General features: G+C 44.5%; 1 protein-coding gene across 1 annotated transcript in view; it reads right to left on the bottom strand.

Moving 5' to 3' along the window:
* The window catches only part of KAT6A (lysine acetyltransferase 6A), an 82,382-nt gene that overhangs the window by 19,458 nt on the left and 47,232 nt on the right, over positions 1-15,692 (bottom strand). Inside the window, exons 6-12 of the mRNA XM_053269582.1 lie at positions 15,134-15,269; positions 13,820-14,136; positions 12,871-12,989; positions 7,552-7,667; positions 5,632-5,773; positions 4,606-4,767; positions 861-954 (exon numbers count right to left, since the gene is read on the bottom strand). Coding sequence (XP_053125557.1) covers positions 861-954; positions 4,606-4,767; positions 5,632-5,773; positions 7,552-7,667; positions 12,871-12,989; positions 13,820-14,136; positions 15,134-15,269 — 1,086 coding nt within the window. The remainder of the gene's footprint in view (positions 1-860; positions 955-4,605; positions 4,768-5,631; positions 5,774-7,551; positions 7,668-12,870; positions 12,990-13,819; positions 14,137-15,133; positions 15,270-15,692) is intronic.

Below are 15,692 nucleotides of genomic sequence, written 5' to 3'. Positions count from 1 at the left end.
CTCAGCTTGTTATCTCTCATCCAGCCCATCACTGCCTCCAGGCAGGCACTTGGTGAGGTTATGCCTTCTCCTGATGATGATAATATGGAGAAATAGATTTGGGTGTCATCAGCATACTGGTAACACCCTGCACCAAATCTGATGATCTCTCCCAGCGGTTTCATATATATATTACAAAGCACTGGAGACAGTATGTAGCTGGAAGGACTGGATCATTTAAAGCTGGAAGGACTAGATCAGCTTGGCTTTGGAATGGGCTCTTCCCCCTGCCTCCCTTCAGAAAGCAACATGGCCAGTGCTCCTTTTGCATGTTATGTCACTGCCATGGAGCCTGTGAAGCTGGGAGTGGGGAAATTAGGAGATCGAATCAGAGCCTTGGATGTTTCCTGGGCCCAAGGTGCAACAGAGACGAGATTGAAGCAAGGCATAGGTACATGTGAGGTGGAAGAGTATATGCCCCTGCAGAAAGTGGCAGAGAAAAAAGGTGTCCTTACAAATCACAAGAAGTAGCCAATTTGGGATAAACTAGACAGGATCCTAAGAAATCATTTAGCCCTGCAGTTTGTTAACTGGAGGAAGGAGGTAAACAGCAGGCACAGAGTGCCCCAAAGGGTTATGTCTCCGCTTCCCCATGCTGGGGTCCCAGTCTGGGTCAAGGCCCCCACAGCTGCTATTTCCAGAAACACCACCAAATACCCAGAAGGCCAAACAACTTGTTTAAAGCCACATCTAGTTTGACTTTACATAACCAACTCTCTTGAAGTTAGGTGCAGCCAAAAACATTGTTAGAGAATTGTGTGGTTTCATAAATGTTGAGTACAAGGCTAAAGAGAAGGCAGAAAAAATGAGAAGAGGCTTACTGAAATCAATGAGGAACCTGCCATAGCCCTTTCGTTGGTACTGGGGAAGGATCATTATGCAGGAAACGTTGTATTTCTGCTGGCAGTGCTTCTCCTGGAAAGAGAAAGAGAGAAACAGACTTTAAAAGGGATTAGTGAGATGGAAACCAAATTTTTCTGGATGAGTAATTAATTCAGCAATTTAACTTTGGTGCTGGAGAAGACTTTTGAGGATACCATGGACAGCCAGGAAAACAAACAGATGGATCATAGAACAAATCAATCCAGAATGTTCACTTGAGGCACAAATGACCAGGCTCAAACTATCATACTTTGGACACATTATGCAAAGACCCAGCTCCCTTGAGAAGTCCATCATGCTGGGAAAAGTGGAAGGAAAGAGAAGAAGAGGATGACCAGCAGCAAGGTGGATGGACTCAATTATGACAGCAATGAACACACCACTGAGAGACCTTAAAGGCCAAGTTGAAGACAGACCATCCTGGAGAGAATCTATCTATGTGGCCACTAAGAGTCAACACCAACTTGATGGCACTTAAATCAAAATCAATCAATCAATTAATCCAGAGGGAATATTTCAGGAAGAGACACAGTTGTAACCCCACTAGGGGAAATTATGCACCTCAGCTCAAAAAGAAGTTTCCGGAGAAAGAATACAAAGCAATAGAAAGCCATGACCGTGTTACTACTAATGGAACTTCTGACAGAGAGAGGGAGGGAGGGAGAGAACCTTGAGCATAAGAAGCTGCCTTACACTGAGTCAGACCACTGGTCCATCTAGCTCAGTAGTAGTAGTAGTAGTAGTAGTAGTAGTAGTAGTAGTAGTAGCAGCAGCAGCAGCAGCAGCACTACTACACTGGTTTCAGACAGGAGTCTTCCCCAGACCTACCTGAAGATGTTTGTCAGGGATTGAACCTGGGACTTTTTTGCATATGAAACTGCCTTATACCAAGTCAGAAGACTGGTATATCAGACCCAATATTGACAATTCTGACTAGAAGGGACTCTCCAGGGCCTCAGTCACAGAGAGTCTTTCCCTGCTCCTTGCAATACTTTGAACTAAAGATACCAGGGATTCAGCCTGGGACCTTTCGCATGCAAAGCAGACACATTATCACAGAGTGACGGATCCCTCCGCTCAAAGCCATTCTTGCAGCACCCTGTGCTAAAAGCAATATACTCTGCCTGCCAAACAAAGCCAAACCACTCTCAAATGTTTGGGGCAGAAATTCCAAATCTCCTTTGATTCCACCAAAACAACAAAGAACTGGGGTGCTGAAGATACAAATCAAAATCTAGTTAGTGTGTCCATTTGTAGAGAGGGGATGGCAGACCCCACTGAATTAGGGCTACATTATTTCCTTCCAAAGTTTATTCTTCCAGCAAAACAGCTTATATATCGGGTAGAGGAGAGCGAAAAATATAAGTTGGGCCTTTCAAACCTTACGCCTGGCTCACACAGGGGGAATACTAAAGCTGCATTCAGCCTCAATGGTCTCTTTTCTGAAGTGCAAACAAAAGCTTTGAAATGAGATCAGCATCTGATTTGAGAAGCCAGCTCAGTGGAGGTAACAATTAATGTTTACTTCACCAACTAGCTCTACTCTTCACCACCCAAGGGACTAGGAAGTCATTTAAAACCCTCTCCCCTCAGAGCCGCCAAGCTGGAATTCATGCTCCTTGGAGGATACACTCTGTTCAACAGCATAAAGAAGAAAGCCTGGCCTTATTAACTGCTTCAGTTCCCTGGATTCCACAGACGCAGAATTTTAAAGGCTGCTCAGCACACAGGGAAGTGAACCAGTTGTTTTAGAGGTGTGGATTGCACAACAGATTTGGTTAAACCCGGTAGTTGTGTGTAAATAATTTTACATCTATTTAAAAACTGCCTTACTTTCTATTCACATTGTTACCAGATTACATCCAAGTAGAAGGGATTGGGACTGAGTTGTAAATCATAATGATTTTGACTGTCATTTCCTAGGATATGGGACTTTGGACTGTAGTCTTTAGAATATTTATTATTATTAACATTTTCTATCCCGCTCTTCCTCCAAGAGCCCAGAGCAGTGTACTACATACTTCGGTTTCTCCCCACAACAACCCTGTAAAGTAGGTTAGGCTGAGAGAGAAGTGAGTGGCCCACGGTTACAAAGCAAGCGTCATGGGGATTTGAACTTGGGTCTCCCCAGTCCTAGTCCAACACTCTAACCACTACACCAAGCTGGTAATGCACAGACTTGGTAGAAAGAAGAAAATTCAGCAGTTGTCTTGTGCAACTAATGCTATAGTAAGGGGTGTGGGTGAGTCAGTCTGAGTCACAATTCCACAGGAGAAATGTAGACTCTAGCAACCAGGCTGAGAGGCCTTGCCTTCTCTCAAATACTGGAGGACCACTACCAGAAGAGTAGTCAGTATTAAGAGCTAGAGGCACCAATGGTCTGACTTGGTATAAGGCAGTTTCATAGCTCAGTAGTAGAGCACCTATTCTGAATGCAGAAGGTCCTAAATGCAATCCACAATATCTCCAGTTAAAAGGGTCAGATAGGAGGCAGTGAAGGAGACACTTTTCTGCCTGACTCTTTGGACAGCTTCTGCCAGTCAAAGTAGGCAATATGGGGCTACATGGACCAGTGGCCTGACTCTGTATAAGGCAGTTTCATATGTACAAGGTACAGAATTAGTGAGAATCCCAGCCTGAGTTTTAGTTTAGTTTTTTTTTTTTTTCAAAGTTTCTAGTCTTAAGCTAAGGTTTGTTTTTATTTTGTAAATCTTTCTATGCCATCCTTCACATAAACACCATTCAGGGCAACTTACAAAATTAAAAACAAACTACTACAGAGAGCAACAAACATTTAACAATAAGAAAAAGCAACCACACAAGGCAAACAGAGGCATAAAAGCAATAGGGCCAGTAACATAAAATGTGCTAGCAAGCCTGGACAAATAAAAAGTTTTTACCCAGTGCTGAAAATAGACTCCATGCCAGGCCAACCTCCCTAGAAAGGGGAACCCCAGAATTGGAGCCACCACAGAATAGGCCCTCTCTTGGGTCTCCCACCCACCACAGCTCTGATGGGGTGGAAAGCAGGGCCTCCAAGGCCAATTTTAACCTCTGAGCACATTGGAATGGGATATAGCAATCATAGGAAGCTGCCTTATACAGAGTCAGACCCTTGGTCCATTTAGCTCAGTGTGGTCTACACTGACTGGCAGCAGCTCTCCAAGGTTTCAGGCAGAAGTCTCTCCCGGCCCTACATGGAGATGCTGCCAGGGACTGAACCTGGGACCTTCTGCAGGCAGGCAGACGCTGTGCCACTGAGGTACAGTCCCATTCCCTAAGGGGAATTCCTTGCAGTGCTCAGATGTAGTCGTCCGTCCAAATGCAAACCAGGGCAGACTCTGCTTAGCAAAGGGGACAATTCACACTCACTGCCACAAGACCAGCTCTGCACCCTGCCAGCTCATTCAGCCATGGGTGCAGTGCTTTACATAGCTCCTTGCACCCTAGCAGAACCAAAACAAAATTGTGCAAAGAAGGAAAAGCATGCAGATGTGCTTTGTTTCCATAATTTATGCAGAATTTGGATTAGTCTGGTGCAGATTTTTTTAATTTAAAAAAATACAGAGTTCACACAGCTCTAGTTCCTTAAGATGTCAAGGAAGCAGGCCTAACTCTGTGCCCTCCAGGCAACATCTCTCTCAAGGGCTGACATCCAGGTCTGGTTGATCTCTGCACACTCACCTTGGAGAAGTAGCCAACCAGGTGGCAGCCCTTCATGTCGTTTTGGGTCAGCACATAGAAAAGAAATGGCTCCACATCGTAATAGAGAGTCTTGTGGTCCAGGAAGAGTTTTGCCAAGAGGCACAAGTTCTGGCAGTAAATGGTACTGACGTTGCCATCCACCTTATTGAAACAGACGAGATTTCAGTCGTTGTCCTGAACAGATTGCTAGTGGGCAACCACAAGAAGTCCCCCAAATTAAGCCAAGGAGGATAGCACCAGACAATGAAGACTAAAGCCACCTAAAGGCATGAAGCTCAGAGAATTAAAGAACGCAGAACAGATGCAGTTTCAGGGAAGGGTCATTTCAATGCTCACCACCCTGTGGATCACGGCTGCACAACTCTGGCCCTCGTGCAGATGTTGGACTACAATTCCCATCATCCCTGACTACTGACCAGTGTGGCTGGGGATGATGGGAGCTGTGGTCCAAAAGCAGCTGGCGGTGAAGTTGAGCAGCTCTGCTATGGATGATAAAATCCTGGAGCAGCCAATGCCCCTAAACATGCCGTCTGTTTCCAAAAATATCTATGTAGACAGTGGGAACCACAAGACAAATGGGATTATCTTCGGGATCATTCTTATTGAAAAGGTCAAGGGGCTCACTACACATTACATACAAAGGCATGCAGGAGGGTTCCAAGAGGAAAAAAGTCAAAAACCACCGCTGCAGGAAGGGGTCATTTGGAGCAGAGATGTGATGGTGTGGGCGGAGTACTTAACCCTTTCTCCATTCGTCACTTCTCCACTCCACATCACCACAAAATCCATTATCCCCCACCCCGTGAGGAAGTTCCAAACGTGGCATGTGCAAACTGCACGCACATGCACGCCCAAACAGCTGGGAGGAGCCAAGAGCATCTCCGTGCTCTTGAGCCACTTCTCATTCAGTGCAAGAGAGCTGCTTCCAGGGAAGCTGGTCCCGTATTTCTAGTCCTATCAGGGCAGCCATCTCAAGGACGGCAGCTCATAACCCTTGAGGCTTACCTCAAAAACGGAAACATTGCTCTTCCTGTAAATTTCATTTGCTGGGGGGTGGAACCAACCACATTTCTTCATGTGCTGCTGAAGGATAGTTCTGCTTTTCATGTACTTGAGACAGAATTCACAAATGTACAGTTTAGGCAGCCTGCAAAATACAAAGGTGTGACATGGAGGGTTTCAGGGGTTTTTTTGGTGTGTTTTTGTTTTTAGTTCTCTCAGAAACAGAAAAGACATAAGCAGTTTTGCAAGTTTCTCAAGTGAGGCAATTATGGCAGTTCTCTCCACTATGGCAAGTCACCAGACCAAAAAGATTCACAGCATTAAAGCTAGACAGAGATGAAAAATGGAAACATGAATTCGAATACAATGAACATTTATATACCGCTTTTCAACAAAATTTCCCAGAGTGGTTTACAAACACACACACACAGGCTCCCTGTCCCCAAAGGGCTCACAATCCAAAAAAGAAACATAAGACAGACACCAGCAACAGCCACTGGAAGGATGCTGTGCTGGGGATGGATAAGGCCAGTTGCTCTCTCCCTGTTAAATAAAGAGAATCACCACTTTAAAAAAGGTGCTTCTTTGCTCAATTAGCAGGGGAACCGAGTTAGTAGCAAGGGACATGAAAGGGGTGTAAGAATAGGTTAAGGTAAGTGGTTGGTTGGACTGGTGAATTCCACTGCTAAGGGAGGAGGGCTAAGCAGAAGAGCTCTTGGATCATTTCCCACCAACAGCACAGTCACAAATGCCCGTGACTGAGTATGCAACTACACATACCTACATAAAACTACACAGACCTTGGACAGAGAGAGCTTTAGGCAGGATTTTTGCTCTAGCAAGGAACTGTACTTGTGTTCCTTGTCAAGCTCTATTTTTATTTATTTTATGCAGTTGCATGTTTTTGAAACCAACATTTCAGTTTTAGTATACTGACAAATAAAAATACATTCCACCCTTCTGCTTAATTTCAGTCCCAGATGCTGCGAATAAAGCAACATGCATGCCTACAAAATATGTATAAACTAAGTACTTCAGCAAAAATCAACACTGACATCAGGCACCTCAACTGTGATGATTCATAAAACTTCCTTCAAATATTGTGCCTCATGTAATCAGGTACAAAGTCACTTTATTGGTCATCAGTAGAACTGTACTTTTTTGCATGTCAAGGTGATCAACAGGCAAATGAGGAAACTAGCAGCTTGGCCCACACAACTGCTCAAATCTAGGTTTAATGTAGGTTACCAACACTGACATGATTGCGAGAACCCATGCCAAGGTGCTATATAGCCCAAGATTCCTGCCATGCTTGGGTTCCCACAATCAGGCAAATTTTGGTAACCCACATTAAACCTAGATTCAAACGACTGTGTGAATAGGCCTAGCATCTGACATCCTAAGATTTCTGCACTCATTTTGGTTCAGTTTTTTTAAAGGGCAAGTTTCTAGTTCTCATGGTTGGGGAACAAAGATTTGTTATATGTGGACAATGCCTTTGAAAGGCTCAAAAGACCAGAGCCAGAAGGGATCAGGGGCTGGGGTAGGGCTAGGCAGGGTTTCAACATCCTGCACCTCCATTCACCGTGCAATTTTTGCACACCAGCCACCTCACTCAAAATTTCCATTCTCTTTGCTCTCTCCATCCTCCCATTTCACAGCCCTTGCTAAAAATATTAAAAATTATTTGAAAGCTGCAACCTTGGAAACAGGCATACACAAAATAAGCAAACATATTTTTACTTACTCTGCATAATTTTATCCTAGTCACACAATTACTTCAGGCATACAGCCCTAATTTTAAGTGAGGACATGCATTTAAAATATGGGCTTGTCAGGCTCAAGCTATAGCTTATGGTACTGTTTTCTACACTGCACTGCAGGACACAAGGTGCATAATGGAGAGAATGTAGGGGCTATTACCTGGAATACTCTTGTGGATATGGAGAGGAGTACCAGGTGTGGATTTCATATTTCCCAAACTCAATGACTGACGGACAGCGGACTTGTGGGTCTGGGGCTCCTGTCACTCCCACTTTCTGTTAAAAAAATAAATAAATAAAAGTTACACAAAATTCTACTTAACAGAGTCCAGAGAAGCAGAAATTGCTTCACATTAGCAAACTCTTTCTATTCTGCATGGATCCACACAGAAGCAAGAGAATTCGAAAAATGAGAATATCACTCATTTGCTGGAGGTCATTCTCAAAGAAGGGGTCTGACTTTTAACAATGCTCTTAGCACACTTGATAGCTCCTTTATAAAGACACAAGTATATACACCCCCAAGTACATCTACCTTTTACTTTTAAAAAAGATATACTACTAACAGATGGTATGAACCTGGGTAGTAACAGCCATGGTGTGACCCAAAACCAATTTAGCAGTAATCAATGGTGTCACCAAGAGATAAGAAGTTTTTCTTTTTAAAGTTACAAGCTTCATATCAAAAGCCAGAATTACTACCACCAATTTATATAGACATGGCATTAGGCAAAGAAGAAAAAGCAGCTCCATCCTTTTTTATATACCCCATTTTTAACACTTAATGGTATTTACATAAAAACTAAGCCCATGTATGTGCACACACATACACCCTGAACTCCACCGGAAATAAATGGATGGCTAACAATTATTTTCTTCCAACTGCAAAAGAAAGTCTTGTATTTAAGAAAAGAGGAAAAATAAGAAGCATAGCTATCATTCGTTCAGTGCTTTGGTATCATCAGCTTTTCCAACTATGTACAGAATTCTGACCAACCCTGATACTTTTGATACCTCTTATTTAAGGTGAAATGTATACTCCCCTTCCTTTTCCTCCCACCACCCCCACCCTGTTCCCCCTTATGCGTGCTACAAATAAGATGTGCTGAAAATTGCCACTACGTGCAAAAGTAGAGAGCAATGAAAGGAGGAAAGGGAGTGCTGGTTGGACTTTTAGCTTCCTTCAGATTGCTGAACAGCTGGAGTGTAGTGCAATTTTTTTTAAGAGCTATACAGAGAAAAACAGTAGGCATTCCAAGTAGCTGCATTTTTGCCTTTATTGTTATGACTACGGCCGAAGCCCAGTTGCACCTATGGCGCGTGTTCACACAGAGCTTCTAGTGCTGCGTTTAGTGCCAGAAGAAGGCAGAGTCCCCGGGAGTTTGCAGGTGTCTTGTTCTTAACAAGCGCTAAAAACATACCCACTAATCTAGCCCTCGCCTCCCCTCCCTTTGCTCACGCCCACTCTTCTTCAGCACCAGGGAGCCAGTGCAGATGGTCCCTCAGTAGGGACCAATTAGTTCAGCTTAGCCAGGTCAGAAACTCCGGGTTGAAGCTATTCCTCGTGTCTCTCTTTTGTCTCTCTTTTCTCCTTGCTGCTATTCCAGAAGCAATGGGAGATCTTCTCAATGTTTAGATGCCAAAAGAGGGGGAGGCTCTTCGTGGTCGTCCCCCCCCACACACATACACAAACACAGTGAAGACACAACACCAAACCATGGTTCAGCACTGTGAGAACCGATCTGGAGGTTGCTCACCCCTTCCTGCCCCCTTCCATCACGCACTCCGATTAAACGTTCCTCGTAACAGACTTCCTCTTTAGCACAAGCCATAGTTTGCAGTTACATCTGTAGTGGCAAGCTACACTCTGTGCTTGCCCTCCAAATCAGGACTGCAAACTAGCTTCACACCACAGTTTGCAAACCTGGTTTGGAGGGCATGTGCAAACTCTAGCTCACAAGTTCATATGCAACAACAGACTCTGGCTTACGCTAAAGAGAACGCAGCTCACTAAACTGGAACACACGAGAGAAGATGAGGACACATAAGCACAATATGAACCAGCCCCATCACGTTTAGAAATACTTATCACTTGGGTGCTATCATTACTTGGAGTGTATCCATGTTTCTGCTCAATGCGGGATAGATCCCCTCCCTTCCCGGATCTCCTAAAAACCTCATTCCCTACCAAGGTTCCAACTTCCACCTCCCACCCACTTTTTTTTTCTGCACAGAGCAATGCCGTCTCCCACTCTTCCTTTTCTGGTGGAAAGGCCTGTCCTGGGACACCAAGGTTTGCCTTTTTTGGGTTCCTCAGGGTCTCTTATTTAGGCTTGTAAGCCATCACTCACCTTTGGCAAGTGTCAGTCACCTCCATCAGGTTCTTTTTCCTTTCAGGCCACCAACAGGCTGGTGGGCTACTAATTTTTATCAACCTATATGCAAAGCTGATTCAAGTTATGTTTACATGCTGACTCTTCAAAAGCACTTGACACCACACTGAGCACTTTGGGTCAGAGCAAATGAAAAATTAACACAAACGGTCTCAGTTTCCAAATGCTTATGGCATCAGCACTCTCAGAAGGTAATGCGAAACAACTTTTGGAATTAATTCTTCCCAAGAGGTAGTAACTGGTTTCAAACGACTAGCTCTGTCAATGACTACTAGCCTTGATAGTTAAAGAAAGTGTCCGTGGTTAGGGACAGAAAGCCTTTGAGTACCAGACACCGGGGAGAACAGCGAATGGCTGCCTCCACCATGCACTGTTTGGGAGCTTGTCAGACAGACATCTATCTAACCACAGCTGGAAACAGGATGCTGCATTAAGTGGCCTTTTGGTTTGATCAAGCAAGGTAACTTTGAATGTTCTTCTATAAGCAGCAAGGTACAGCTGTTCCCCCCTGTGAGTCTGTAGGTGTTTCTTCAACTCCACATTTTAGTAACCACAAAATAGTAAGGAATAAGGATGGGGTGTCCAACTTTGGCCATTGTGGCTGGGGATGATGGGAGTTATAGTCCAACAAGAGCTGGGAGGGCCAATCTGGGCACCTCTGCACAGAATCTTTTCTTTTCCTGGCTTAACATCTGACTAGCATGCTGGAAAATAGCCTCCTGTACTGAGTGAGTGAGTCTTCATAGCAAAACACACACACATGGTCATAATTTAGTATCTCTGCACAACAGCATGTTCATCAACTGATCACCACCTCTTTGTCACAGTCCATGGATTGATTCCCCTGGCTCTTTCTTTTCCAGCAAGCGGGGGGGGGGTGTGGAGGGGGTCGGGCAGTGGGAAGGGGAAACCTGGGGATTTTTTTTCTTAACGGGAGTTGCAAGATGAAACAGCCAATTTACTTTGCTCTAAGACTTGTTACGTTTTGTCTAAATGGGGAGGGGGGGAGCACACAACAGCTAAATTAAGAGCCACCTTGGTGCTAGAAACTGTCCCAGAGTTTGGCTGCTCCAGTACAATAGAGTACAAGTGCAATCACCCAAACTGCTAGAGAAGAGGGATTACACCATGCATGCAAGAATTACATTTAGTGACAGAAGCCAATTCACCAAGATACTGATTCCCACCCCCACCCCCACCCCCACCCAAAAAACCTGAATGTGGGGGAGAGGGACACGATATCTATGAAACCCCACACCATGAAACACAAACAAACACACACACACACCCCCGAACAGAATCCCTAATCCCAGCCAAAATAGACAAATCAGCCTTGCAATTACTCAGCTCCTATTCAGTTGCCAACAGAACCACCCCAGGCTTGCGCTGAGACACTTCAAGGAAGGCAGAACACAGACTGCACCTGTGGCAATGCCTCATGAGTTTGAGCCTTCCTGATGACGGCCACAGAGCTTTCCTCCAAATGAATGCTCGAGATAAAGGTGGAGTCCCAGTTCCAGCACAACTGCTTACACATCCCAATAGCCCCAAGTCCCATTCAAACCGACAGCCCACTTCCATGCCCAGGACCGCTCCCTTCCTGCAGACTCAGTCTCTCCCCATCAACTCAGCCAGCCATCTTGCACCTTCGCTCAGTGCATTCCCATCTGGCTCGGGTGGAGTCCTTTGCTCTACCTGGATATGGACTGCGTCAGCAGCTCAGCTAGGTTTAACCCAATCCCTGCCAAAACAAACCAAGTAGACCAAGTCTTTGCAAAGCTATTTACAATATTAGTGCCAAATGATAGACCTAACATTTGAGAGAGGCTACAAGAGATATAGAGTTGCTCTACAGTCCCTCACCATTTTTTCCTCAGACATTAAACATTTTCAGGTGGGCTGGAATCCTCCTAACATCAGTCATCAGGAAGGAATATTTTCTGCTACCTGAAAAAAACCTTACCTTGAAGCCTTCAGACCAAGAGACCTCAAACAGAAATACCAAACTTTTCTATCTGCATACTCTGATAGCCTTGCTGTCTTTCCACTTTGCAGGCTCCCAGACGAAAGGTCAGAGGTCCTGTAAACAGAGCCTATAATCGTCCCCTCCCTCATAGCTTTGAGACATTACATCTTCTGCCTGCACCTAGCAGCACTAAAGGAGGACAGAGGTACAGACAGTCAGACAAAGAGACATGGAATGTTCTATAGATTGCCATCTTTCTGCATTGAGCTACCATCCATTATATAGGAGGGTAAGGAACAAACAGACTTCATTAATCAACTGCAAGGGCAGTCCCAAAGAATTCAGTATAAGTTTGGGGAGGGGAAGGGGAAAGAAATATGTTGGAAATGAATACAAATACGAATAATATTTATATACCGCTTTTCAACAAAAGGTTTCCAAAACATTTTACACAGATAAAAACAGATAAATAAAAATGGCTCTCTGTCCCCAAAGGGCTCACAATCTAAAAAAGAAAAATAAGGCAGACACCAGCAACAGCCCCTGGAAGGATGCTGGGCAGGGGATGGATAGGGCCAGTTGCCCTCCCCCAGCTCAATAAAGAGAATCGCCACTTTTAAAAGGTGCCTCTTTGCTCAGTTAGTAGGAGATGAGAGTAGGAAGGAGCGGACAATCAAGTCCAAATGCAGTATACCGTATCTATTAGGTATACTATATAGTCAGACCAGCTCACTCAGTATTGTGGCTCTCCAAGGTTTCAAGCAGGTGTTCTATCTGGAGATACTGCTGCGGATTGAGCCTGGCACCTTCAACATACAAAGAAGAGGCTCTGTCACTGAGCTATGGCCCCATTCCCTTAGTCACCACTCACCCCCATATTCATGGACCACCCCATCACATTTTCCAGGTTTCCCTCACAGCTGTACATCTCTTATTAGCATCACTCCCTGTTACTCCTATTAGGATGCACCAAGAATCCTGTGTAGACTGCCAGGCTCACTTCCCAAGATGACAACACCGCACACCTTATTGTTTAAGAATCCCTATAACACTCTGAAGTTGACTATAACATTTCCATTCACACTATGGTCTTTTGTATGCAAGTTCTATTCAGCTTTACCTCTAGTGCTTGCTCCTGAATGTCTCGGAACAATTCCATATCTTTCTCAGTCATTATATCTAGGCCTCCAAGAAGCCATTCCTCGTTTTCCTGTTTTCCATCCCAGCCATCTTGATTGTCTGAAAATAAAGCACAGGCTGCTGTTGGAATCTCTGTATGAATGATCCACCATGCAGACAGCATGTAAGGTAAAGGAATGAAAGAAAAGGCCCCAAACTTATACAGATGAATAATCATCTAAGGGAGGAAGTTTCTGTGGGATAGGAAGTCTTGGGGTTTTTGCACACCTTTATCCACTTTAAGATAAACTGCACCGAATACACACAAGGGCTGCTAAATGATGTCCCTGATTCTGCTTGCCATTTACCCATTCTTCCTACACCACCCTTGGCTTTGGCAGAAGGGGCAGTCCCCTGGGTTATGGAAGTACTCTTAACCCCAGTCCAGGAGTTTACAACAATGGCCTCATCTACAGTGACTCAATGGATCCAATTAGAACCAAGATAAGTTTGGAGATCAATTCTCAGAGTACTACTGATGGAAGCAATAAGTTGCAAGAGTCATGAGAACAGACATGCTGGATCAGGCCCAAGGCCTATCTAGTCCAGCATCCTGTTTCCTACAGTGGCCCACCAGATGCCTCTGAGAAGCCCACAGGCAAGAGATGACGGCATGCCCTCTCTTCTGCTGCAGCTCTCCTGCAACTAGTATTTAAAGGCATTTTGCCTCAGAGGCTGGAGGTGGCTTAATGCCTTGGTTGGTTGTCAGCCAAGGCAATCCGTTAGCTCTGTTCTGGAGCTCCAGAATACAAGTCAATGGCTTGCCGTTTTAAACAAAAACTACTCATCAGAAATTAAGAGCACCAGATTCTCCAGAGTTCATTCTCAAAAGGGAAAGTGTCTGAAATCCAAAGGGAGTAATAGAGAACACTGTCCACACTTGCAGCTACCTGTGGGCCAGTCTGAAGTGCTTGATTTCCTATCGTTCTTTCTCCTGATCCTATATTGCTGAGAGTAGTCCACCACTTCTCCTCTAGCTTTACGCCCATCAGGGGAGGGGGTGAAGAATTTGGTAAGGCCATCAATGAGCCCTTTGGTTTTCTTGTTGAATTTCAAGGTGGCGCCGGCATCTCTGCAGAATTCCAAGCCATCGACACGCTCCAGATAACCACCTTCTGACGAGCAAGTTGACTGGTTGGAGAGCGGTGTCTTGCGCTTTCGACCTCGACCAGGTCCCGTTTGAACTTTGCTGAAGGGGGCTTTTGATCTGAACAAACAATTGGGGGGAAATAAGACATGAGGATTTGGACATTTGTGATCATGAACTCAACAAGTTAGGCAGTCTAGGAACCCCTGGTAAAATGGCTATTATATTTAGCAAAGGGAAAGCAACTGTCCCTATTCAGGGCTGTAGAGCATCTCTCCCAGTGGCACGTGCATGTTTTCAACACTAAATTATTCAGGGCAGAAGGAGCCATCTTATTCCTTTTGCTATGAAGCTGCTTTAAGAACTTTTTTTGGTTGAGTAATTGTATATACATAAAGAACCTTCAACTGCCTGTGAGGGGGAGGAAAAAAAGGAAATGACAACTAGGCTAACAAATCACAATCACCACCTCCCACTGTTGCTACCGCCCTTCAAGCTATGCTGGAACTAGTCCCTCCTTCCTTCCTCACATAGAAATACCAATTGTTTGTGAAAGGGAGGAGAAGAGGAAGAACCAGCAACAATGTGTTACTGATATTGTAAAATAAAAGTGTTTGTATTGATGGTGTAAACCACCTTGGAGTTTATGGACAAAAGGCAGGATAGAAATGGAATAAAATAAATGTATATTCAAAACAACAATGTTGAATACCAATACAATGGCAAACTGGCTGCCTATCATAGTTATATCACGCAGAAACTCAGCCTAACCTGAGAGGGATTAGAAAGGCTTGCAGTGCAGGAGGCACACTTAGAGATTATCTGAAAACTGCCAGAGAAAAGTGGATGCTCAAGTGTCTTTCCTTGAATTTCTCTTCCGCTCACCACCAAAATAAATGATAAGTTCTTGGAAGCCAAAGCATTAAAGAACCCAACAAATAAAAGACAAAACACTGGCACTGCGCATTCTTTAAAAGCAAAGCCACTACAGACTTGACCATGAAGCTTCCTATAACATGTAGCACCACCAAGTTTGGGAGGGAAAGAGATAACAGCTCTAATGCCAAAAGAGCAGAGGTACCCATTTACACACGCACACGGTGTGAGGACAACTTACGTTGCATTTTGGTTCTTTAATCGGTTTTTGGGACGTCCTATTGGGTTAGCATAGCGCCGCTTAATCTGTGCTGCCTTCTTATGTAGAAGTTTTCTTCCTTTTTTACGTGGCCGACATATCTGACATATCCACATGCCTGGATGGCAAAGAGATTCATCATAACATCAGTAGATAGCTGATAGCATGTTAGTTCCAGGGAATACTACAGTAATTATAATATGTGGGGCTGCGTTTGAAAACAGTCCGTAAGCTGCAGCTGATACAAAACAGGGCTGCAAGATTAACTAGGTCTGGAAGTTTTGAGCATATTACACCAGTGCGTCATCAGCTGCACTAGTTCCCAGTCCGTTTCCAGGACCAATTCAAAGTGCTGGTTTTAACCTTTAAAGCCCTAAATAGCTTGGAACCAAGTTACCTGAGAGCACGCCTTGGCCCATATGTCCCAACCCAGACCTTTTGATCTTCTTCAGAGGTCCTCCTCTGAATGCCCCTGCCATATGAAGTAAGGTGGGTGGCTACCAGAGAGAGGGCCTTTTTGGTGGATACACCCAATTTATGG

The sequence above is a fragment of the Hemicordylus capensis genome, chromosome 8 (assembly GCF_027244095.1).
Source record: "Hemicordylus capensis ecotype Gifberg chromosome 8, rHemCap1.1.pri, whole genome shotgun sequence".
NCBI lineage: Eukaryota > Metazoa > Chordata > Lepidosauria > Squamata > Cordylidae > Hemicordylus > Hemicordylus capensis.
The sequence above is the reverse complement of the archived record's forward strand: the minus strand, read 5'-3'. Positions and strand labels throughout refer to the sequence as shown.